General features: G+C 42.9%; 2 protein-coding genes across 4 annotated transcripts in view; one reads left to right on the top strand and one right to left on the bottom strand.

Moving 5' to 3' along the window:
* LOC129253459 (abl interactor 2) overlaps positions 1–24,563 on the bottom strand; it is a 45,506-nt gene that overhangs the window by 13,888 nt on the left and 7,055 nt on the right. The window contains exon 1 of one of the 3 annotated variants that reach the window (XM_054891840.1): positions 15,962–16,078. The exons of the other annotated variants lie outside the window; for them this stretch is intronic. The gene's annotated coding sequence lies outside the window, so the exon portion shown is untranslated. Of the gene's footprint in view, positions 1–15,961; positions 16,079–24,563 lie in introns of those variants that run through there. 3 annotated transcript variants of the gene reach the window in all.
* Positions 3,543–4,535, top strand: LOC129235831 (uncharacterized). Its single transcript, XM_054869875.1, has one exon. The coding sequence runs from the start codon at positions 3,543–3,545 to the stop codon at positions 4,533–4,535; it is 993 nt and encodes a 330-aa protein (XP_054725850.1).

The raw sequence follows: 24,563 nt of genomic DNA, 5'->3' as shown, positions 1-24,563 counted from the left end.
GCCAAAATCAAATTGCTCAATAAATTTAAATGATTTAGATATTATAAATTCAAAAATTATTTAAATGACATAAATAATAATAATAATAAATATTGACCACGTTTTTTCGGCTTCAATAGACTTACGACAGGTACCTCGGGACAATAGTATCGATTTAAGGAGAAGGAAAACTCACACGAAGTCAGGTCTGGTAAATGCACCGACTAATTTATGTGAAGATGTTTTGTCGGCATTCAGAATCCACGAATTGTTTTCCCCCGATTACTGTAGACAAACAATACACCTGACAAAGGGTTTTATATGTCTTTAGTGACCGCATGTACTTTAGGAACGAGTTCATCATGCATCATAAGTTTGACAGGGGCGCATCAAACAGTGTTGCCTGGCATAAAATGTATTTTTTGACATCATACTTGGTACAGGGTGGTATAGCAATGCCTTGTCAGCAGGCAGCAATTGGTAAACGATTGACGATTTGTAAAGGAACATTTTCAGCATTAAGGAACATCTTCGGCCGAATTAGCAGTACGGGGTCGAGATCGGTAGTCTCCCCTTAGACTTAAACATTTTGTCCAACGCTGTTGATCCCTTCCGAATAATAAGATTTGTCCAAATCTGAAAAATAGCCGTTCGTTTCTGCAATCATCTCCTCTTTTGAATAAAAACGTTCTCCCGTCAACCATTTCTTCAACTTGGGGAGCAATTGGTAGTCCGAGGGACCCGCGAGAGCCAAGTCTGGAGAATATGGGATGTGAAACAAGATGGAACCTATTAATTTTGCGCTAAACATGACTTCGATATGCACCAGTAGTGATATCTCTCTGGCTTTGCACAAACTTTTCAAACGACCCTCGTATATATGGAGGCTAGCATAATTGGTGTGTACACCCTTTATTGCTAATTGGCCGAGCTCTTCCTCCCGTTTGTGGTGTATATTCTAATGTTTTTCCGTAAATAAAGGAATCTACAGTTTTATGCCACCTCCGGAAGGCAGATGGTTCTTTTATGAGGAACATTTTCGTGCCAGAAATACACTCGAATGTTTGACATTGCCTGCCGAATGGGTTGACTAACATTCGGTACTGCCAAGTTTCGAAACCCCGGGCATGAAACACCAAATCATAGAAAAGGTGCTTTCTGCCTCCACGGCAGGCAATGACAAACCGGAGGCCACCATAGCCGAATAGGTTGGTACGTATTTGCATCTACATGTAATATTATTACAACAAAGTTTTTATTATTCAAAAACTTAAAAATATGCGATCTTTTTAAATTTGCAAATAGTCAATCTAAGTGAGACAGCCTATATTCAAAAATTTTGAATAACTCTATCAAATTTAAACCATAGGTACAAAATACAATCTTCTTCCCGTTCACATTTTCATCATCGGTTAGTGGGCAGTGCGTGTTCGAATAAATGAAATTGAATTAAATAATAAATGAAACAGAAAAAAAGTAAAAAATGAACTACATATTGACTAACTGAAACGGTTCGTGCTTTTTGTTGGCTTACTTTCAATACGAAAAGTATGCAGCGCGAATTTTTACGCAATTTTCTGCCTCTTTTTATTTTTCATTTTCTTTTTTTTTTTTTGTTTGCTACCCAGCTTTATGATAAGGCGTTCCGGTTTTTGAGGCCACTGCATTATCGTCAACGGCCACTAGATAGCTTGCTGTAGCAGATTGACTATTTGTCGACTGGTCAGCCCGCTGACTGACTCGTGTTCCAACGTACCGGGCACGGAGCATCGCGGGTTAATTGCATTATTAAAAAAATGTATATATATATCACTGACGAATTCAAATGAAAAATAAATGAATGGGGCGGAAACTGGAGGAGCGGACAATGGCTTTGACATTCATTCCACCGCCTTTAATATGTATGCACTCGTATATGTAATTATGTATGTTCTTACAAATCTATGTTTGTTTATTTAATTATATAAGCGAAATTTTTGTGCAAATCGCTACTGTTTTGCTACTTTTGTACATATTTTGTGTGTTTATTTTTTCAATATATTTTATTGTTAATACCAGCAGCAACATTTTGCTATTCGCATTCCTGTTCTAGAATATAATAAATACATAATTTTTAACAATATTCAAATAAATACAAAGAGTAATGCATTTATGGAAGTGACTAGTGAATTCAGGCAGTTGGACTGTATACAAATAAGTACACTTGTGTGGGAGTAGTCTGGGCTAAAATGGTTGGGCGTTCTGCAAGTGGTAAAGAAATGACGCAAATTCATTCGAAGATAAAAAGTAAAAAGAAAATTTAATAAACTGGTTTAAATATTATGGTTTTGTGGTTTTTAAGAATATCAAATGAGGTAATATTAAAAACAAAATTAAGCCTTTGAGTTTAAGGAAAAGTTTACAGTTTAAGGAAAGTTAGGCGTGGGAAAGAAAATATTTTATGGAGATATCGCACTTGTTACGTTAAAGCGTAACAACTCAAAATCTGAACATTTTCAGTAGAGACGAAAAACTGTTTCCGTAAATATAGGGGTGTAGGGCAGATCGCCTCCTCGTGGTGCACCCTGGGTAACGCCAAATGATCTGCGGCCTTAACGGCCTTAAACCTGAACGGTGACGACCCTGCATTCTTTTGGCATTCTCTCTACTCTATGGTCTTGAACTTCGTTTCCTGAGCTGGTGGTTGCGGCATTCTGCCACCTGAGTACGCTGGGGTGAAACTCAACCGAAACGGCTGGTGGGCAAATGTCGTGACTGCCCCCGTCCCGTTAAAACCCTGGCAGGCCTCGGAGTACGTTCCAAACTCGTCACCATTGGGTTGGTGGTGTAGGTGCGGTTGAGAGGACTCCCGCTTTGCGTCCGATCTGGCTCTGAACGCATGCCTCATAAGGGTATGCGTCAACCCTAACACGGCCTCCCTGCCTCGGCACAGATAACCGTGGGATCACTTAAGGACGACTACACTTTCGAGTTATGGATAGCGGCTCCGAGTGGGGACCCAATTAAATAAAAATGAACAACAACAACAACAAAAACAATTACAAAAACCCTAAGAATTTAGGCGGCAGTGGCCGAAGCCGAACCCCAAGGTCTCCTCACTTAAGGAAAGAGAGGCGGAACCGCCTTCTCTAACCAGCCCCAACCGAGAGGTAGCCCAGGGGGACAAAACAAGTAGGGGCGGAAGGGCGTCGGAGTCGACGCTCAAAGAGTTATCTGGGTGGAGCTCTGGGAGGAAGTCGGAATCGACTTCGAGCACCATCCCAGGGGGGGTGAGCGGGAACCCGCTTCACGTAGGTAGACGGTCGCTTGCGGAACCGCCTGCGACCCGTAGTGAGGTAGGACTGGAGGGGATGGCCAGTACTAGTAAGGGGTTTTCCCCAAGCTTTCCGGGGGTTTCTGGGACTTCTTCTCAGGGGTCCCTTGCTAGGCCTAAACGGCAGCCAGGACAGAGCAGGAAAGCCTTCTCTGACCAACGCATAGCCGCTAAAATCCTGGAACGCTACGGCGGCCAAAATGCTTCGCAGGTACCTGAGAAGTATTTAAGGACGCTTGAGTGGGCCAGGATGGTACTTAGCGGGGCAGAGAAAGGCCGAGTGGAAAGGGTGGGTGCGGTAGCACCGCCAGTAGAATCGGCAGTGAAGCGGCAACGCTCTCAAGAGGAGGAAATTCTCCGGCCGAAGAAACCGAGGACTGGGGGCGGTCCGCCGAAATCTTTTAGCGAAGTCGCTAAGCAGGCGGGATCCATCACTCTGGGGGTGGTCGACAACAGCAGGGAAGATGGCGCCATTTCCAGGGACGAGTGGAAAGTAGTGGCATCGGCCATCTCTGCTGTGTTTATGAAGGTGGTAAGGGAAAACCCTGGACCTCCACCGTGCTGTGAGAGTGCCGGGTGGCACCACGGCACCTTTAAGCGAATTGTGTGTGCCGATGAGCGGTCGGCCACAATGTATAGGGCGGCAGTAGCTCTGGTGGGGGAGGTCTGGAAGGGAGCCAAGCTGGAAGCTGTGGACAAAAAGGACCTACCTCTTCGTCCGCGCGCCCGGGTCTGGCTTCCCTCAGAACCCTCTGCTCCAGAGGATATGGAGGAAATCCTCCGTTACTGTAACCCCAAACTTCCCACGCATAACTGGAAGGTAGTCAAGGTGGAGAAGTCCGAAGGACATTTTCGGCAAGCGCTGATTCTGCTAAATGCAGAGTCCCTCGGGCCTCTCGCTGAAACTAAAGGGATCATCACCTATGGCTTCGAGAAGGTAGTCATGAAGGTTTACCAGACCGATGCCAGAGGTGATGTCTCTGCAACTCCGGTAATGCTGGGAGGGGATAGGCCCACGGTAGAGGAAGCTCCCGTGGAGATGGACGTGGAATCTGTCATGTCGGATGGGGGCAGTGCTGACGACGTCCGCCCTCTAGCGGGGTCAGTCTTCAGTATCGGGCAACTGTTCGACAGGGCGGAGGAGGAGGGGCTTCTGACCTCGGATAGTGAGGAGGCTGACCTCAGGATGTTGGAGAAAATTATTGAAGATGAAGATTCTTCAAATAAATCTCCAGCACTCTAAGGCAGCTTCCGCTAACTTACTAATCCACCTTGAGCAAGGTGGAGTTGACGTAGTCCTGATCCAGGAGCCGTGGCTGAGCAGTAGCGGTATCTCTGGAATTAGGACGAAAAACTATTTACTGATGGTTCGCAGTGGTGCAGGTAAACCAAGATCCTGCATACTCATCAGAAAAGAACTAAAAGCATTCATTTTGCCTAATTTCAGCAATGAGGACATTGTCTCTATAAGCCTGGAGAGCACCACCGGGAGACTCTGGCTGATCTCAGCCTATATGGCATACGATGACGAGGTGGAGCCACCTCCGTTACTGCTAAGGGAGGCCCTAGCTGAGGCGAGGCGGAGAAAAATCGACGTCATTATCGGAACCGACGCAAATTCCCATCACACTTGCTGGGGAAGTTCGGATATCAACTCAAGAGGTGAGTCACTCTTTGATTTTATTTTAAGCGAAGACTTAGTTATTTGCAATAGAGGTAAGGACCCAACCTTCATTACGGCGGTTAGGGAAGAGGTGCTTGACCTCACCTTAGCCTCTTCTACACTCAGGTATCGAATATCTGATTGGAGGGTGCTCTGCGCTCATTCCTTTTCGGATCACAGATACATCCAGTTTTCTTTGAATGAAACCAAACCGAACAGATCCTCCTACAGGAACCTTAGGAGCACGGACTGGGACCTATACTGCAGAAACCTGCAGGCTTTCCTTCCGGAAGCACCGCAAGAAAACGCGGATCTCTCGGAAGAATCTATAGATGTATTGGTGGAGACATTCACCGCTGCGTGCAACAGAGCTCTCGAGAGCGCTTGCCCACTAAGATCGCCCCCCAAAAAGGAAAAGCCGCCTTGGTGGACAACCGAGCTCACGGAAATCAGGGCTTCTTGTAGGCGGCTCTTTAATAGAGCCAGAAGACTTAAGTCTCTCTCGGGATGGGAACTGTACAAAGTAGGACTGGGAATTTACAAGTCCGAAATCAGGAAAGCGAAGCGAGACTCATGGCGGAGATTCTGCGAAAGCGTGGAAGGCTGTCATGAGTCCGCGAGATTCAGACGTATTCTCTCGAGGAATTCCACGCCTATGGGGTACCTGAAAGACAGCTCGGGGTGCTGGACCATGAGCAGCGAGGAGTCACTCCGGTTACTCCTTGACGCCCATTTTCCGACAAATCCGGACTCGCTTAATATCGGCTGGGATAGGGCGCATAGCACTCCACGCACCCACCACCGATGGCTGAATAAGCGACGCCTGGCTTGGGCGATTGACTCTTTTAGGCCCTTCAAGTCACCTGGGCCTGATGGCATTATACCGGCTCAACTGCAGAAGTCTGCTGAGGTATCTTGTCATTGGCTTCTTCCGATCTACGCGAGCTGCATAGATAGGGGCTACATACCCAGATCTTGGAGGGCTGTGAGAGTAACTTTCATACCCAAGGCAGGAAAGATTTCACATGTATCCCCTAAGGATTTCAGACCAATCAGTCTCTCCTCGTTCCTGATAAAAACCCTGGAGAGGCTGATTGATCTGCACATAAGGAGTGAAATTCCTCGGGGGCGTTTATCGTACGCTCAACATGCTTACTGTAAAGGCAGATCGGTAGAGTCTGCTTTGCATACAATCGTTAAGGATATCGAGGTGTCCCTCCACCAGAAGGAGTTCACTGTGGGTGCCTTCCTCGACATTGAGGGGGCTTTTAATAATGTCCTCCCGGAGGCAATCACCAGGTCGCTAGGTAAACTAGGAGTCGGAACCGAACTCATTAGGCTTATCCACACGATGCTTACCGATAGAACGATCGTGGCAGAATGGGGTGACACCTCTCTCCGCCGGCAAGTGAACAGAGCCACTCCGCAAGGCGGGGTTCTCTCGCCACTACTCTGGGTTGCCGTACTTAACGGTCTGCTGGAGGAGCTGGAGGGGAGGGGCTGTAAGGTGATTGCATACGCGGATGACGTGGCACTTATTGTCAGAGGCAAGTTTCTAGATACTCTGATGGAACTGATGCAGGGTTATCTGAATCTAGTTATAAATTGGACCGCAAATTGTGGCCTATCGATAAATCCTCTGAAGACGGAGCTCGTCTTATTTACGAGGAAATACAAAATACCAAGAGTGTTTCTCCCCTCAATATTGGGCGCTCCGTTGGAGCTCTCTGACAAGGTGAAGTACCTGGGACTCATCCTTGACAGAGGTCTTACATGGAAGCCAAACATTGAGGAAAGAATCAGAAAGGCAACAGTCGCCTTGTATGGTTGCAGGGGCGCTATCGGCAAAAGATGGGGCCTCTCGCCTAAAGTCACTTTTTGGCTTTATAATACGATTATAAAACCAATCTTGCTATACGGAGTCCTTGTCTGGTGGAACTCGCTAGAAAGGATGGTATCAGTTAAGAAGCTGGAGAGGGTACAAAGGTCTGCCCTCATTGGAATCAGTGGGGCTCTCCGTACCACTCCTACTCGAGCACTTAACGCTATGAATGTGCTATGAATGTGGCGCCCGTGGACATTGTAGGAAAAACTACCGCTGCACGCGCCGCAATCAGATTAAGGTGTTCGGGCCATAGGCTAGACTTAAGTTACGGACACTCTAGCATTCTTAAAAACTTTGAGTTCATCCCTACGGTGCTGGACCACTGTACACCCACGCTAGGTCCGAGCGGACCTTTTTCTACTCACATTCCCTCAAGGGATGAGTGGGCTGGGTGCAACATTCGGCAGCAAGGCATGGCAAACATGTTCACGGATGGCTCGAAGTTGGACGGAAGGGTTGGTGGGGGAGTATTCTGTAAGGAGCCTCCCATCAAACTTAAATTTAGGCTCCCGGACCACTGTAGTGTTTTCCAAGCGGAGGTATCTGCAATTAAGGAAGCGGTGGACTAGTTGCTTAATTCGGTAATTACCGTTAAGGAAGTAAATATTTACTCCGATAGCCAATCGGCAATTAGGGCCTTGGGCTCGCTGTTTGTGCGTTCGAGATTAGTCGGGGAATGTCTGGCTTCTCTCTCTACTGCATCCGAATACTTCATCATCAGGCTCATTTGGGTTCCCGGTCACAGCGGCATAGAGGGAAACTGCTGGGCTGATGAGCTGGCTAGACAGGGAACTTTGGAGACGGTTTCGTCGCGAAATGAGAGAATTGAGGTTCCCCTGAGAACCTGTGGTCTGCTCCTGGAAAGCCCCAGCTCTCAAATTTGGTGGGCATCCTTACCGTTCATTGTCCGTTAGGTGTTCACGCTGTAAGACTTGGGATTACCTCAAGTCCGTTCTGCAGAAACTGTCTGGAGGACGAGGTGGAATCATCTAAACACCTTCTTCTCAGCTGCCCTGCTCTCGTCTGGCAAAGACTTAGAAATCTGGGCTCCCACTTTTTCGCTACGCCTGCGGACATAGCCGGCGTAAGTATCATAAATTTGGTGAAGTTCACTAGTAGCTTGATACGGCTAACTACGAACGTATATCAGCCCCCGTCGGGGCCGTCGCAAAAAAAGGGATGGTCATCATCGTATCAAATCCCAAGGCTCCTTCTTCCTTCCCCTCTCCTCTCCCATGTATGGCACCACAACGGACGAATTTCTTAACATTTGTCCAAGTGAGCCCTTTAGCTAGGGCAGCCATTTAACCTGACCTAACCTAACCGTAAATATTAATAATATAGGTATTACAAGGGAAAAAATATGTAATTGCACGAAAATATCATTAAAAACAATATAACGGTTGTTTCATTCTTATTTGTTTAGTAGTTGCGCTAAAATAACAAATTTTTGAGTGGTTACTCTTTTCCTTTTCTTTTTGAGTTGTTATGCTTTAACGTAACAAGTGCGATATGTCGAAGCAAAAACTTGCACAAAGAAATTGCAAGCGCAGTCCCATACTTTTTGCCTAGGCAAACTGCGATAGCCAACACTTTCTAGCAACAGTCGGTTCTAGCGTTCCCACCACAGTCGGTTCTACGTAACCGGAACGACCCGGATTTATATCCGCCCAAAGACTGCCACTTCAGCAGCATTCTCCGTATAAAGTATGTGTGGGCAATGTTCATGCTGCTAGAACAACAACAACATAAGCAATACTTTTTGAAATTAATGTGTGGTAGACGTTTTGTTAATCCTCAATGGTCAAATAAAACATGAAAATTAATACTCATAACTTATTATTAAAGAAACTACGACGGCCGCCGTAGCCGAATGAATTGGTGCTCGCCTACTATTCGGAAGAGTTCATGACATGACACACCAATTGATAGAAAAAGTTTTTTATAACAGCGGTCGCCCCTTGGCAGGTAATGGTAAACCTCGGAGTGCAATGCTGCCATGAAAAGGTCCTCATAAAAAACTATCTAGCATTCGTAGTCGGCTTGAAACTGTAGGAGGAGAAGCTCGACGCACAAATAGGAGGAGAAGCTCGACTAAACACCTAATAAAGGGCGTAAGCGCCAATTATATACATATACAATGCATGATATCCTACGAATATTGTGGCACAGTTACAAGTCGATCGTAACAAAATTGCAGAAGTTATGAGTACTTGCCCGTCCGTTGCTCCAGGCCGAGATTCTATACCTGCTCGCCTTCAAAGCGTTTTTTTTTCTGAAACCTGGTCCGTAAATGACATGACTTAAAATCTACTGGACCAATCAAAATGAAGTTTTGCATTGTACTTCTTCACCTAATTCACCAGCTGAAGTTTACTTAAGGGCTGGTTTTACAACTATCAAAAGTTCCCTAAGTTAAAAAAAAATATGCATCACATAGTTTGTTAGAATCGGCAACCGTGCAAAACTGATACCGAAAATTCTGTATTTCGACATTTTGTGCAACTGAAAGCAGTTAAGTAAATTGAGGCGAGGTAATTAGTGGAAGGTAAAATATGAATGAAAAGATTTTATGTCAAAACTATGCGTCACTTTTGATAGACTCTTTACAACAATACGTATTTATAAATATGAGCCTAAATTGGGTTTACAACCAACCACAAGTTCAATATACAGATAAAATAAACATTTTTATTAGGTAAAACAAGTAATCAAACCATTAAGGGACTTTTGTGTGTGACTATAAGATGAATGATACCCTTATATATGTACATACAAGTACATACATGCATACAACATATTACAGTTTTGAGACAGTGGGGCAGTTGGCTGAATGGTTGGAGCACCTGAAGGTCGTGCAAATGTGAAATACAAGCCATAAATAAATAAATAAGTAAGGTAAACAAAAACAATTGTAAATAGAAAACGCAAAGTTAGCCACCGATGCAGATAATAACGCACGGAAAGACTGTTAAAAATGTGTTTCACTAGACAGGGCTAAGGTGCTCACAGTTGCTGCGGCTCGCTTCATTCCAGCTGGAATCTATAAGGACATTCGTCCTCATTTCCCAGCCGAAGCAGCCAGTTTAGCAAACTAGCGTGACCACCTGCACCAGGCCGATCCCGGGGATCCGCATAAGGGATCTCAATTTGGAGATCCGGCAACTGGTAAATCAGCATAAGCGGACTAAATGGGTTGAGCACCTGAAGACCTGCAACCTCACCTCTGGGGTGACTAAGCTCTGGTCCACCGTTAGGTCCCTGTCAAACCCGACGAAGCACAACGACAAGGTGGATATCACCTTCAACGGTTGCACTTCGTCGAACCCGAAGAGATGCGCCAGCTATTTTAGCCGGCTTTTCATACTGCATCCTCCGGGCGACAGAACCAAACGTCGTGCTACCAGAAGGCTGCACAAACTGACGAACGACAGTGCGCCACTTACTTTCTCCGGTGATGAGGTTCAGGGGGCCATCAACAAATCGAAGTCATCGAAAGCCATCGGCCCTGATGGTTTAAACGCGCTGATGCTGAAGCATCTGGGACCCCTGGGAGTAGGATTCCTCACAAGGGTTTTCAATCTGTCCCTGGCCACTCTCATCATCCCTGCCAAGTGGAAAGCAGGGAGAGTGGTCCCACTACTGAAACCTGGGAAACCCGCCAACTAAGGGGAGTCTTATCGGCCGATAACTCTCCTTGACACTTGAAGCCTACTCCCACTCTTTACGAAACACCTGGCCCCAGCCACACATCAGCACGGATTCCGACGAGTGCACAGCACCACCACGGCACTCAGCACCATAAACGCCCAGATAAATCGCGGGCTTAACCAAAACCGCCCCTGCGAGAGGACTGTCCTAGTAGTGTTGGACCTGAAGAAGGCTTTCGATACAGTCAGCCATTCCACGCTATTAGATGATATTTAGGTGGTGTACCGCAGGGTGGTGTCCTTTCTCCCTTGCTGTTCAATTTCTACATCTCGAAGCTCCCCCAACCACCAGCGGGAGTTTCCCTGATCTCATACGCTGACGACTGCACGATAATGGCGTCGGACAATGACATCGATGGCTTGTGTTCCAAAGTGAACAACTACCTCACCGACCTTTCTCGCTTTTTCACTGCGAGGAATCTCCAACTTTCCCCCACCAAGTCCACGGCGACCCTCTTTACCACCTAGACAAAGGAGGTCAAGCTGTCCCTTAAGGTAAAAGTCGATGATACACCAATTCCGACGGTAAATAACCCCAAAATTTTGGGTGTAACCTTTGACAGCTTGCTCTCCTTCTCTGCGTACACAACCGCAATTGCCACTAAAGTCCAAAATCGCAACAACGTCCTCAAATCGCTAGCCGGCAGCACTTGGGGCAAAGACAAAGAACTGTTGCTTTCGACATTTAAGGCAATTGGTCGGCCGGTTCTAAACTATGCTGCGCCTGTCTGGTCGCCTGGAACTAGTGATTCGCAGTGGACAAAGCTCCCAATAGTGGAGCACAACAAACTTCTCAGCAAGCAGTTCCTGCTTGGTTGTTACCGCAGGTTTCACCCCTGCAGACACCTGCTTGAGCCTGAGCCGCCTCCCAGGCACGTCAGGAGACACCTCTTAGACTACGCTGATGAAATCCAGGACAAAACTGACCGCAACCTACTGGACCGGACAGTATTTAGACAGTCAATAAACGACATTCACCGGGAGACCGTTACCACCTTCATGAACTCCCGTCCTGTGAATGCCGTAATCGGAGTCTAACCACCACCTATTGCAGACGAAGAGCTCCAGCTTCCCCGTGAGACTCGTGTAACACTGGTACAACTACGTTCTGGATACTGTAGCAGGTTAAACTCCTACATATCCAGAATCAACCCCGATATACCAAACACATGTCCGGCATGTGAAGGTACCCCGCACGACACTGACCACCTCTTCACATGCCCCCTCTCCCTCTGGACTCAACCTGTCGAAACAGCATGTTTCCTGGGCCTACCCCTAGATGAGCTTGACGAAGATGACCGATGATATGCCTACACTGACAGGGCTACCTATGCTGTTAAAACAACAACAACAACTGTTAAAAATTTTTTTTACAAATGCCACTAAGGGCGATAATGAAAAAAATTAGGCGTAAGTAGAGCGTTTTTAACTTTATACACATATCTACGTGCATATATCCTTTGCAGCAAAGAAATTGCTGCTGCCGCTTGAATGGTATTCATTTGATGTAAGCGATACACATTTGTGCATATGTAAACGCATTCGGTACATATAACACCAATACACGAAATCATACGTAAGGGCATTTATAATTCAGTCACGCACATACATACAAGGAAAGCAATAATACAAGTAATTGATCAGTAATTCTCACAGAGTCAACTGTCAATATGTGAAATGGTCATCTACAGGGTTATCCAAATGAGTTTCTATTTGAATTAAAACTTATGCTCTTTTTTTCTAATTTTCGCAGCTGTGATTGATGACTTAAGCCACCCAATTCAAAGAAAGGTCTTTGAATATTTTAGATCAAGTTTATTGAGGAATTAAAAGCAAATGGCTTTCATAATAGGATGTAGAAATTAGCCGAAAATCATCTTGACACAGGGAATTTTAAGTATTTGCATAAATACCATACTTTGGTATAGATTTTTAGGTGGTGGCATCAGTTCCTCTTTTGTTGTTTGTTTTTACTTTGAAAACGGTATTTCGGCCAATATTACCAACTTTTTGTGTATTGATATTGATAAAAGGGTTGTTCAGGTGCGACCGAATTATGATAAGTGATATTATCGCCCTGAAAGTACTCCCCATCAACTGCAACGCTTTTATGTCAGCGATCATTTGATCCAGCTCTCGAAACATTTCAAGAACTCTATTTTCGGTGTAACATATGTAATCGTTAGTTTTTACATGTTTTTGATACATACATACATATGCAATCGTTTGTATTTTATTCATTATAATTGTTGCCGAAGTTTCCGTACACTTTCAGGGCCTCATACTGATGAATCACTTCAAAGTTCGATGCGCGATCGTTAAAGACAATGTCAGTAAAACAAGTGCAGACATACTAATTTACATACATAACCATTTAGAAATTTCACTCAACGAATGATTTAAGTGGGAATACGAATTTTAGAGAAATGTATATTACATAAGAAGAATATAAATGTATTCACTCTTTTAAGGAAAAAATTTTTAGAAAATTGAATGTTATGAATAGTAATACAATAAGTGAATCAAGAATGATACTCGTAGATTACAACATTGCTACAACCATGCGAGTAATTTTGGCTGTGGCGTAGCAATAAATACATATGTAAATACTAAGAAAGAGAACGGCATTGTAGGAGGGAATCGCTCGTGAAAAGCAATAAATTTGAACCATAAAGTGAATATAAATATTATATAGGACTCTTTTTTCGCCAAGCTTTAGCAAGTGACGAATAGGTGAAGCAACTGGTATAAGTAAATATATATTGGCAACGGGGGAATAGACCTGTCTTAAATTACATGTGTTTGGAAGGGAGTGAGTTATACCAATCTAATGAGGTACAACCATACTCGCTAGCGGCGAATCTTGTTGTTACTTTCGCATGCAAATTTTTCCATTAAATTAATGGAACGGGGAAATTGTGAATAGAAGAGGCCTATTATAACGTCAGAAATCTTCTGATTCAGTCAAATTCACTGGAGCAGGATAGCTGTTCGCATATGTCGCCACCTCTGTATTCTTTCCACCGTCCCACTCTTTGCACCTTTCCACTCTTGCTAACCCATAGCCAAACATGCAAGTGCAAGTCAGAAATATTCAATATATTAACGATTTTTCCCAATCCATTCATATTTTCGAAGTTACAAAGCTAGCTGAAAACTCGATTTCAAAGACAGCCAATTTTGACAAATTATACAAGTAAAAAAACATACTTTATTCCAAAAATACACTAGAAATGTTCACTCTTACCCGAGAGTCACCATTCAAGAAAAGAGAAGGAAGCCATACATATATACACCATATATATAAATCGCAAAAACAAAATACATGTAATATTGTTGTTGCGCTAGGGGCCTTACATGCAGAGATTCAGTTTGTAAAAAAGTTGAGAAATATAACAATTAATGTTGTCAATATCAATGTATTAGAAAAAATGCGGCCGAGAAAAGGTTAAGGTTGGTTCAATAAGATTAATCGTCGAGTTCAGTAGCGAGAATACGTACTTGGCATTTGCTTTATTGCCTGCAAGGCCAAGCAATATGTATAACCTACGAATATATGTACATCAGCAAAACCTTATGTGAATTTGGTGACGAATAATATTCCCTACATCATTTATTCCCTATAAACAGTTTAGAAATACAAAGCTTCTGCGTAACTTAAAAGTGGGCAAAGGAGAAAGAATCAACAAAAACACGCGCGTGGGAAATGCAACGAGCAATTAGCGTAGCCGTTCAAGTATTTAGATATGAACGAGTTGATACTCGAAGAAATTGTTGTTGCATGTGCGACCAGCAAGTGAATTGCAACGATGCATAAAAGTTGAAATGAGGGGTGTGGGTGAGAAAATGAAAGCATTAAACACATGAAAAGAGCAAAAATGTAAACTATCGAAACAAACAAGAAAATGCGATTGGACTAATTAACTTCACCTTTGCTCGCAACAACGTTAAACAAAAGGGCGAGAAGACAAGCAGCGCACGAGCATGCAGTCGCGGGAACATTAGGGGTATAGCTTTAGGAACAAGTAAAAGTGCTGGACTTTATGCTAAATAATTGTTTAACCTGTTAACTGGGTATAACGAAATATTTCGTCATACATAAAAGCCCTCTGCAATGGGCGTGACGAAATTTTTCGTCATGCAAATTAATCGTAATATATTGAACGCATTACGTTCTACGTTGTTCTTATCTATTAGATCTTAAAGTGGGTTATATACATAAATGCCATCATATTGTCGATGCGTCTTTAATTTTCATGTTCTTGTAATCTGTCACTTGAGCGCTATTAACGGGAAAACGGGCGCTGCATGATCTATACTTCGAGCTGCCACAATTTGGATTCATTTTAGTCTGCATTTTAGTATCTTACATGTTAGTAATAACTTTCTGATTTGAAAATTCTTATTGTGAATTTCAGTGTTTTACATATTTTTATTACTCGTAGTAATAACTTTATGACTTAAGTATTTTTTTATTTTCTACAAAATATGGCTAAAACTTATTTTGAGAAAGAAAACATTGTTGAAAAGATCAATCAATATCATACTGCGAAATAATTATTATAATTTGTTCAATGAATACATTTGAATTATAAAATATTTTATCAAAATAAATAAAAACCATAAGTTAAAAACGATATTCCTTTATTATTTGAGGTGTGATATTACTTATCGCTGCGAAGAAAAAGTCCCCATTCTGAACGAGTTGAGCAATAGCTAATTCCCCGGTGAACAGGTTAAAAATTTCGGATTATTTCAGTAACTAGGATTAGTTACGCCATCATTAGTAATAGGTAGACTCTCGCTTGTGAGAAAATAAAATAAAACGGAGGCGAGATTTTCAAGCAGGTGAATGCGGCCATGCTTCAGGGCGGATGCTTCAGAGATGTGATATGGAGGAATAAATATGGCCTATACTGATTTATGGGGCTGAGGCACGAGCAGAAACCTAAAAACAAAACAACTGATGGGTATGCAAGTACTCCGATCAATCGATGCAAAACACGATTATATTGCATACAAAATTCAAACAGTACAACTAAGGATAAGAATATTAACGACAGTCGGTTCTACGTAACCAGAACGACCCGGGTTTATATCCGGCCAAGGATTGTCACTTCAGCAGCATTCCTCGTATATGCACGAGGAATGTTTGTGCTGCTACAACAACATAAGAATATTAATAATTTGTCTGTTTTTTCCAACTATTTCCTTTCCCTTGAATTGAAACACGTAAATATTTCCTTTTGTAAAATACTTAATTTAGAGTTATCTTAAAAGCATTTATGAAAACAAAAGAAAATATTCACACGATATTAAATTCAGTTTTTATGTGTATGTGTACTTTAAGTAGCGAAACGAACATTAGACACAAAATAAAATACATGAAGGAGTATAGCACATTTACAAACCTGTTTGTTACACTCTTCTTTTAAATGATTGTTTTGTTATTCTCAGTTTCGCATCTTTGTTTTTTCATGTTTCATTTAAGCTTAATAATATTCGCTTCATTTTTTCCTTTCACTCAATTATAGCACTGGGCCTTTGTAGAAATGTAAAAAAGTAACTAATAAGGATAATAATACAAATTCGGCCCGAGTCGAAGCGAAATTTATATAAAGTGATTTTTTCTGGCTGTTAATTTCTGGAATCACAAAAGAAATCTAGATTATGAATGTCTTAGCTTATAACATCAGACGGGCAGTCGAAAATTTAGACTTCACATACAAAAGTAGGGCGACGTTTTTGTCCGATTTTAATATTAGTTTAGGGAAAAAGAAATCCATTGTTTGTGCATAAAATTTTTGGGCAAATGGTTTAAAACTGCTTTATGGTCGATCTTTTGCTCCTGGGCGATGCTACGACTACTAACATGCCGGTCAACTTCGAATATTTCTGTGATTTTATCGACATTTTCTTTAACATAACGCCTGAAAAATGCCGGAATGGAATCGACGAAACCAAGCTGTCTTTAGCTGTTACAATATCGGCACCATAAGCACCATTCACAATTTCAGCGACCTCGCTTGCATTTTCGCCTTTATCAAAAAAATCTGTAAAATGTACCAAATTTTCTCTTTGTTGATTTCCATTGTTAACACCCTGTAACTGACGACTGAATGGAATAAGAAAAAACAGCAGAATTGTGCAGAATGTAAAATGTTACCATGACAACGAGCAAAAACTTTAAATTGTTTGATATACTTTACGAGATATCGATCACTACAGCCATCTACCGAGAAAATAATGGAATTCTTTTTCCCCAAACCGAACCAATCTAAAACAAAAACGTATGTGCAGTGAGAGAAAAGTATTGGCAAAAATTTAGACAATTAATGATTAAGGGGGTCCTCTAGTTTCTTGGGTCGAAAATATCGAATTTTTTTTTTCATAAATCACATTTACAACATGTGTTAAAAGTATGTGCTGAAGGATTTTTCGATATTCGAAGTGGCTCACAAGTTACGGCCTTGAACGGAGCAGGTATACTTAGCGCGCTCAACGCTGCGCGAACTTTGAAACGCGTTTTTCTCGAAACACTATTTTTCAAAATAGTGACCACGATATTTCAAAAACTACTGAACCGATCTTGTTCAAATATATACCTCATCTTTAATATATTATAAGCCAGCGATTGAACTAGGATTATCATGATTGCTTCGATAGTTTTTTTCCTATGAGCGAAAAAATTAAGAAAAAATAAGTAAAAAATAGAATTTAATTTTCAAAAGTGTATACAAAAATTAATTTTTGTAATTAAGTATTCATTCTAGTTCAATCGCTAGTCTTAAATATGAAGATTAAAATGTCGTTTGGTTTTTCGATTTCAGATAAGCCAAACAGCCGCAATCTTGGTCACCGTCAAGCACCTCTTTTACTTTATGTCTTCTTGTCGGCCACTATAACTTTTATTCTATTATATATTTTGTCTTCAAAAAATTTGTAAAGCTCATTTAAATGTTACTAAAGATTATGTGAACACAATGAGATTTATTATTTTGATCGTTTGCCCGTTAAAAATTATTGAAAAACCCGAAAAAAACAGACGAGAAACTAGAGGACCCCCTTAAAATAAAAAACATTAACACAAAACTACATATATAAAAATGGTACAAACAGTTATAAAAAAGCAATCGATTATTTCTGTAGTGCTTTTTCATCAAAACTTGCCAATTTTTTCATTTTCTTGAGTTATTTATTTTGTTTTTCAATTCGTGTGACTGCTTTGCTTCTAACACTCAGCAAACAAGTGTTTTTATCTACAGAAGTATTCATATGTGTGTATATGTATTTATTTTTTTTTTGTCTTTCAAATCAAGTCGGTATACAATACATATCTGTACATTTAAACGCATATGTATATATGTACTTATGTTCATATCTGCAGATGTTTACTTCCCATTAAGTGTTGTTTTCTTCACGGTTGTTCTAAAAACTCAAGAAACATCAACTTTTCAACGACTTTCTGATAATTATTCGCAGGCCGCAAAGAGGACTTACTTGTGCTGTCTGCTCCTATTTATCATGCTTTTATTAAAAAGTATTGTTATATAAATAAATATATATGTATATTGAATATACATATGTATATGAATAAATGTTGTGTTGCTACTATCTTTTAATTTAATTTAATTTTATATACTTTTATTTGTAATTTTTTTGTTATTTTTATTCACTTATGCCAATAGAATATAAAGCCATTATTAATAAATAAGAGACACAAAGCTCCAGTTTTATACGAGACACAAAGCTTGTTAAATCAGATACTCGAGGAAGTAACATCGATACAAAAACAATACTAATTCTTTTAAAATTCTAACACCGCATCATAAGAAAGTCTTTATAGAAAGTAAAGAAGGCACTATAAAATAATACTAGCTTCTGTATTTTTTAAACCGAAAATAGTTAACTGAAGTTTTTAAAAACCAAGTTATGTAAGTATCAATTATATGCAATTCACACTGCAAAATAAATAAGAACTAAATATAGTAGTTTGTAATGTATTTGCTAAGAAAAATATGAAATATTCTTGAAGAAATAGTAACGAATAGAGGAGTAGTAATGAGTGAGTAAGATGAATCGATGCAAGCGTTGACAAAAGATAAAAAATTATGATTACCTATATATGTAAGTGTGTAAGTAAGAATATAGTTTTATATTCCTTTCTTCATTATAAATAAAGAAAGTAAAGTAAATAAATTTATCAATTAAAAAGTTGCGATGCCGACCCAGAGCCAGATTTTTAGTGCAAGTTTAACTATGCTTTCCAATTAAATTAACTAATTCTGTTCTCGAAAAAATATAGAATACAAAAATAGTTAAGTGCGTGTTGATGTTTTTCCGCAGATTTTTCGTTAAATTAGTCGAGCAGAGAGATAGCGAGCAGAGAAGTGGCGAATAGTAGACGCCTTATGTGTATATATATATATAACACCCATTTTGGGTGTTTGGCCGGCCGAGCTCCTCCTCCTTTTGTGGTGTGCGTCTTGATGTTGTTCCACAAATGGAGGAACCTACAGTTTCAAGCCGACTCCGAACGGCAGATATTTTTTATGAGGAGCTTTTTCATGACAGAAATACACTCGGAGGTTTGCCATTGCCTGCCGAGGGGCGCCCGCTATTAGAAAAAACTGGTTTTTTATATTGATCTTCCACCGAGATTCAAACCTACGTTCTCTCAGAATTCCGAATAGTAGTCCACCAACCAATTCAACTACGCGGCCGCTTATGTATTGAATGTAATAAGATTTATATATAGTTGAATCTCTCAGACCGCGACCAAATTGCCCAGGGCAATTTTCGGTTCTTATTTAGTGTAATCACATTTTATTGATAAAGAAAACGATTTTATATTCAAAATAGAATAGGAAAACCATTATGTATTGGAAGCAACATTTTAACTCAAATAAAACAAAAACACGGAAGCAGCGATAAAACACCACGAATTCCAGCCACGCAAATATGCTATACACTGTCAGTGCACTGAACAAAGAAACCTGTTGTTGTTGTTGTTGTTGTTGTAGCAGTATCTTCGCCCTGTCAGTGTAGTGTAATTACCGGTCGTCTTCGTCTAGCTCATCTAACGGTAGGCCCAGGAAACTGGCAGTTTCGACGGGTTGGATCCAGAGGGAGAGAGGTGTTAGATGAGTGGGTTTGATGGGGCATGTGAAGAGGTGGTTAGTGTCGTGCGGGGTACCTTCACATGCTAGACATATGTTTAGTATGTCGGGGTCAATTCTGGATAGGTAGGAGTTTAACCTGCTACAGTATCCAGAACGTAATTGTGCCAAGATTACGCGGGACTCTCGGGGAAGCTGGAGCTTTTCGTCTGCGATAGGTGGTGGTTGGACTCCGATAACGGCATTCGGGGGTCGGGAGCATAAGAAGGTGGTAAGGGTCTCCCGATGAATGTCGTTAATTGCCTGTCTGTACACTGTCTGATCCTGGAGTGGTCTGTCCGTTTTGTCCTGGATCTCGTCCACGTAGTTGAGGAAGTGTCTCCTGATGTGCCTGGGAGGTGGCTCAGGCTCGAGCAGGTGTCTGAATGGGTGAGGCCTACGGTGACACCCAAGCAGAAACTGCTTGCCGAGCATTTTGTTGTGCTCCTTAACCGGGAGCATGTGCGCCTCGTCATGCAAATGTTGGATAGGGGACATCAGGAGACATCCTGTCGCGGTCCTGATGGCAGTATTCTGGCAGGTCTTAAGCTTCGTCCACTGTGTATCACTGGTTCCAGGCGACCAGACAGGCGCGGCATTGTTCAGAACCGGTCGGCCTATTGCTTTGAAAGTCGACAGCAACATTTCTTTGTCTTTGCCCCAAGTGCTGCCGGCGAGCGACTTGAGGACCTTCTTGCGATTCTGTACTCTCGTTGCAATAGCGGTTGTGTGCACTGAGAAGGAGAGCAAGCTGTCAAAGGTGACTCCCAAAATTCTGGGGTGGTTTACCGTCGGTATTGGGGTATCATCGACGTGCACCTGAAGTGGCAGCTTGACCTTCTTTGTCCAGGTGGTAAAAAGGGTCGCCGTGGATTTAGTGGGAGAAAGTTTTAAGTTTCTCGCAGTGAAGAAGCGAGAAAGGCGGGCGAGGTAGTCGTTTACTTTTGAGCACAGGCCATCAATGTCATTGCCCGACGCCATTATCATGCAGTCGTCGGCATATGAGACCAGTGAGACTCCCGCTGGTGGTTGGGGGAGCTTCGAGATGTAGAAATTGAACAGCAAGGGTAAAAGGACACCACCCTGCGGTACCCCTTGCTTTATTTTTCTCTGTTTTGAGGTTTGGTCTCGAAATATTACCGACGAGTGCCGACCACTCAGGTAGTTCGCGGTCCACCTCTTCAGCCCTGGCGGGAGTGTCGACTGTAAAATGTCATCTAGTAGCGTGGCGTGGCTGACTGTATCGAAAGCCTTTTGTAGGTCCAACGCTACTAGGACAGTTCTCTCGCAGGGGCGGTTTTGGTTTAGTCCGCGGTTTACCTGGGTGTTTATGACGGTGAGTGCAGTGGTGGTACTGTGCACTCTACGGAAACCATGCTGGTGTGGGGCTGGAGTCAGGTGTTGTGTGAGGAGTGGGAATAGAAGGGATTCAAGCATCTTCATTACTGGGGAAAGGAGAGTTATCGGACGATAAGACTCCCCTTGGTTGGCGGGTTTCCCAGGCTTCAGTAGTGGGACCACTCTCCCTAATTTTCACTTATCAGGGATGATGAGAGTGGCCATGGACAGGTTGAAGACCTTGGTGAGGAATTCTACTCCCAGTGGGCCCAGCTTTTTCAGCATCAGCATGTTTAGTCCGTCAGGGCCAATGGCTTTAGATGGTTTCATATGTTTGATGGCCCCCTGAACCTCGTCGCTAGAGAAAGCAAGCGGTGCACTGTTGTATGGCAGTTTGTGCAGCCGTCTGGTGGCACAACGTTTAGATCTGTCGACCGGAGGATGCAATATAAATTGCCGGCTAAAATAGCTCGCGCATCTCTTCGGGTCCGACGAAGTACGACCGTGATTAAGGTGATATCCACTTTGTCGTTGTGCTTCGTCGGGTTCGACAGGGACCTTACGGTGGACCAGAGCTTGCTCACACCAGAGGTGAAGTTACAGGACTTCAGATGCTCTACCCATTTGGTTCGCTTTTGTTGGGTGACCAGTTGCCGGATCTCCGAATTGAGATCCTTTATACGAGGATCCCCGGGATCGGCCTGGCGTAGGCGGTCACGCTCGTTTGCCATAACGGCTGCTTCGGCTGGGAAATTGGGACGTAATTCCCGGATCCGTCCAGAAGGTATGAAGCGAGCCGCGGCGGCTGTAATCGCCTTGCGGAATGCGCGTTCGTCTGCGCGCACATCGGTGGGAGTGGGTAGGGCTGCGAAGATGTTCACAGTAAATTCCGCGAATCTGGTCCAATCAGCTTTGTTGAAGTTGATGTATGACCGGTGATTCGCGGAAACAAAGTCGGCAAGTCTCTCGATTGAGATGATAATGGGCAAGTGGTCTGATGCAAGCGATAGCATAGGTCGCCAGGTTATGCTATTTATCAGGCCAGCGCTAGCAATTGTTCTATCAGGCGAGCTGCTACAATTGCCCACTACCCTAGTGGGGGCGTCGTCGTTTACAATGCTGAACGTCGAATCGTCTATCTGCTCTGCCAATAGCTGTCCCCTACGATCATTTGGCAGGCTTGAATGCCAAAGATCGTGATGCGCGTTAAAGTCACCTACTACCAAGCGGTTTTCTCCCCTGATGAGCGCACCAATATCGGGGAGATATCCTGCCGGGCAGCAGGTGACAGGGGGTATGTAAATATTATAAATTTCGAGCTCGACATCGCCTGACCGGACAGCTATACCTTGACGTTCTAAGTTGCTGTCCCTGCGGTCGATGCCTTCATCAATAAGACGATACTGCACTGAATGGTGTACTATGAACGCTAGGCCACCACCGTTGTCTCGCTCGCGGTCCTTTCGGTGCACATTGTAGCCGTCCCTGGTAATCAGGGGGGAGCTAGTGTGCAGTTTTGTCCCTGGACCGCAGCTATCTTTATTCTGAACCGACTCATGAAGTCGACTATCTCGTCAACCTTGCTCGTGAGTCCGTTGCAGTTCAGTTGCAGAAGCTTGAAGCTTCGCGGGAGTGTCGTCGTAATTCGGGGGGTGAGGGTTGCGTGATGTTGTCTGCGTTGGTCCTGCTGTGCGTTCCGCAAAATGGGGAATGGCCTGATGTTGTCAGATGGCCGCGCCACGGGGGACGGTTGCGGGTGCAGAGCTCTGCAGCAGGGGGCAACGTAGTCGCGTGTCCACTCACGAGTGGTGTGCAGGCCGGAGCACCTCCGAAAATGACACCAGCCACTGTAAGAATTGCATTGAACAGTTGTCAAGTTCCGAGGAACTACGGTCTAACACACGCAGCAGACTGTGCGGGGGACCAAGAGCTGCTGGTTTGTCCCCGCACTGGGGTAGGAGCAGGAGGGTTGTGGGTTGGAGAGGGAGTTGTGTTGCTCTTGGGGGCTCCTGACCGTTGAGGTGTTGTTAGTGGCGGCAGTGTGATGTGCCGGCACTGAGGTCCGGGGTTGGGTTCGACGCCAGCCCGGAAGAGAAGTATTTGGAGCAAACTGGCTGCAATGACTTGCTCCTGTGACGTAAAATTTGGGGTATAATACGGTACTCTAGACAGGGCAGTATACTGGAGCGGCAGCCCTTGGTCGGGAATAAAAACCCGAGTCATTCCGGTAACGTAGAACCGGCTGCCATGGGAATGCAAAGAAACTTGTCAAAATGCATGGCTACTATGTACGCTTTTTAAACGTTCAGAAATTTAACCGCTCTGAAAAGACTACCAAAAAGTGTATCTTTTAAGATGCGTAGTAGTTGCGTTCGATAACAATTTCGATACAAATTTATAATAGTTATTCCTAATATAGCGTTTTTCAATAGGTGCGCTTCAACTTTTTTCCGATAGGGAGGGCGAACGACGCAATATTTTTTATTTTCCGCTTGTCATTTGTAAACTTCATTAGTATACATTTCATCATGGGACGCTACACACTTGAGCAACGATTGCAAATCGTGCAAATTTTTTATGAAAATAATCGTTCTGTTGCTGCTACTTTAAGACTACTTTTTTCCAAAAAATCATCTTCAGTGATGAAGCTCACTTTTGGCTCAATGGCTTTGTCAACAAGCAAAATATGCGTTACTGGGCAGAAAGCAATCCATTCATGAGGCACCGTTGAATCCCGTAAAAATCACTGTTTGGTGCGGTTTACATGCCGGCGGCGTAATTGGCCCATATTTTTTCGTTGACGAGAACGATCGCCACGTTACTGTGAATGGAAATCGATACCGCGACATGATGAACGATTATTTTTGGCCGCAATTGATTGGTATGGACTTAGACGACATGTGGTTTCAACAGGACGGGGCCATAAGCCACACAGCACACGCTACAATTGATTTGTTGAAGAGTAAGTTCGATGAGCGCATTATTTCCAGAAATGGACCGGTCGAATGGCCGCCGCGCTCGTGTGATTTGACGCCTCTAGACTATTTTCTTTGGGGTCATGTGAAGTTATTGGTCTACAGTAACAAGCCGGCGACGATTTGTGAGCTCAGAGCCAATATTGAACGCGAAATTGCTGGAATTTCGGCCGATTTATGCAAAAGAGTGGTCGAAAATTGGGTTCAACGATTGAACTTCGTAAAACGTGCACGCGGTGGTCATGCAAAAGAAATCGAATTTCATACTTAAATGTATATATATGTTCAAACTCGATAATAAAAAAAAAATTAGTTAAAAAAGTCAAACCGTTTGTGTTTTATTCAAAAAAAAAGTTGAAGCGCTCTTACTGAAAAACGCTTTACAGAGAGACTTTCATTTATATAGTGCTGGAGAATTTTAGCCAGCAAAAATTATCCATCACGAAAACATATGATTGAACTATTTATTGTAAACAAACAAATTTATTTTTCGTGGAATCTGGTCTTTTGTGCACTTTTAGTGCTATTTGGTTTGCGCCGGT

The sequence above is a fragment of the Anastrepha obliqua genome, chromosome 1 (assembly GCF_027943255.1).
Source record: "Anastrepha obliqua isolate idAnaObli1 chromosome 1, idAnaObli1_1.0, whole genome shotgun sequence".
Classification (NCBI taxonomy): domain Eukaryota; kingdom Metazoa; phylum Arthropoda; class Insecta; order Diptera; family Tephritidae; genus Anastrepha; species Anastrepha obliqua.
The sequence above is the reverse complement of the archived record's forward strand: the minus strand, read 5'-3'. Positions and strand labels throughout refer to the sequence as shown.

Bases quoted from the DNA above. Each gene is read 5' to 3' on its own strand.
- LOC129235831 (XM_054869875.1), top strand. From the start codon at position 3,543: ATGGTACTTAGCGGGGCAGAGAAAGGCCGAGTGGAAAGGGTGGGTGCG.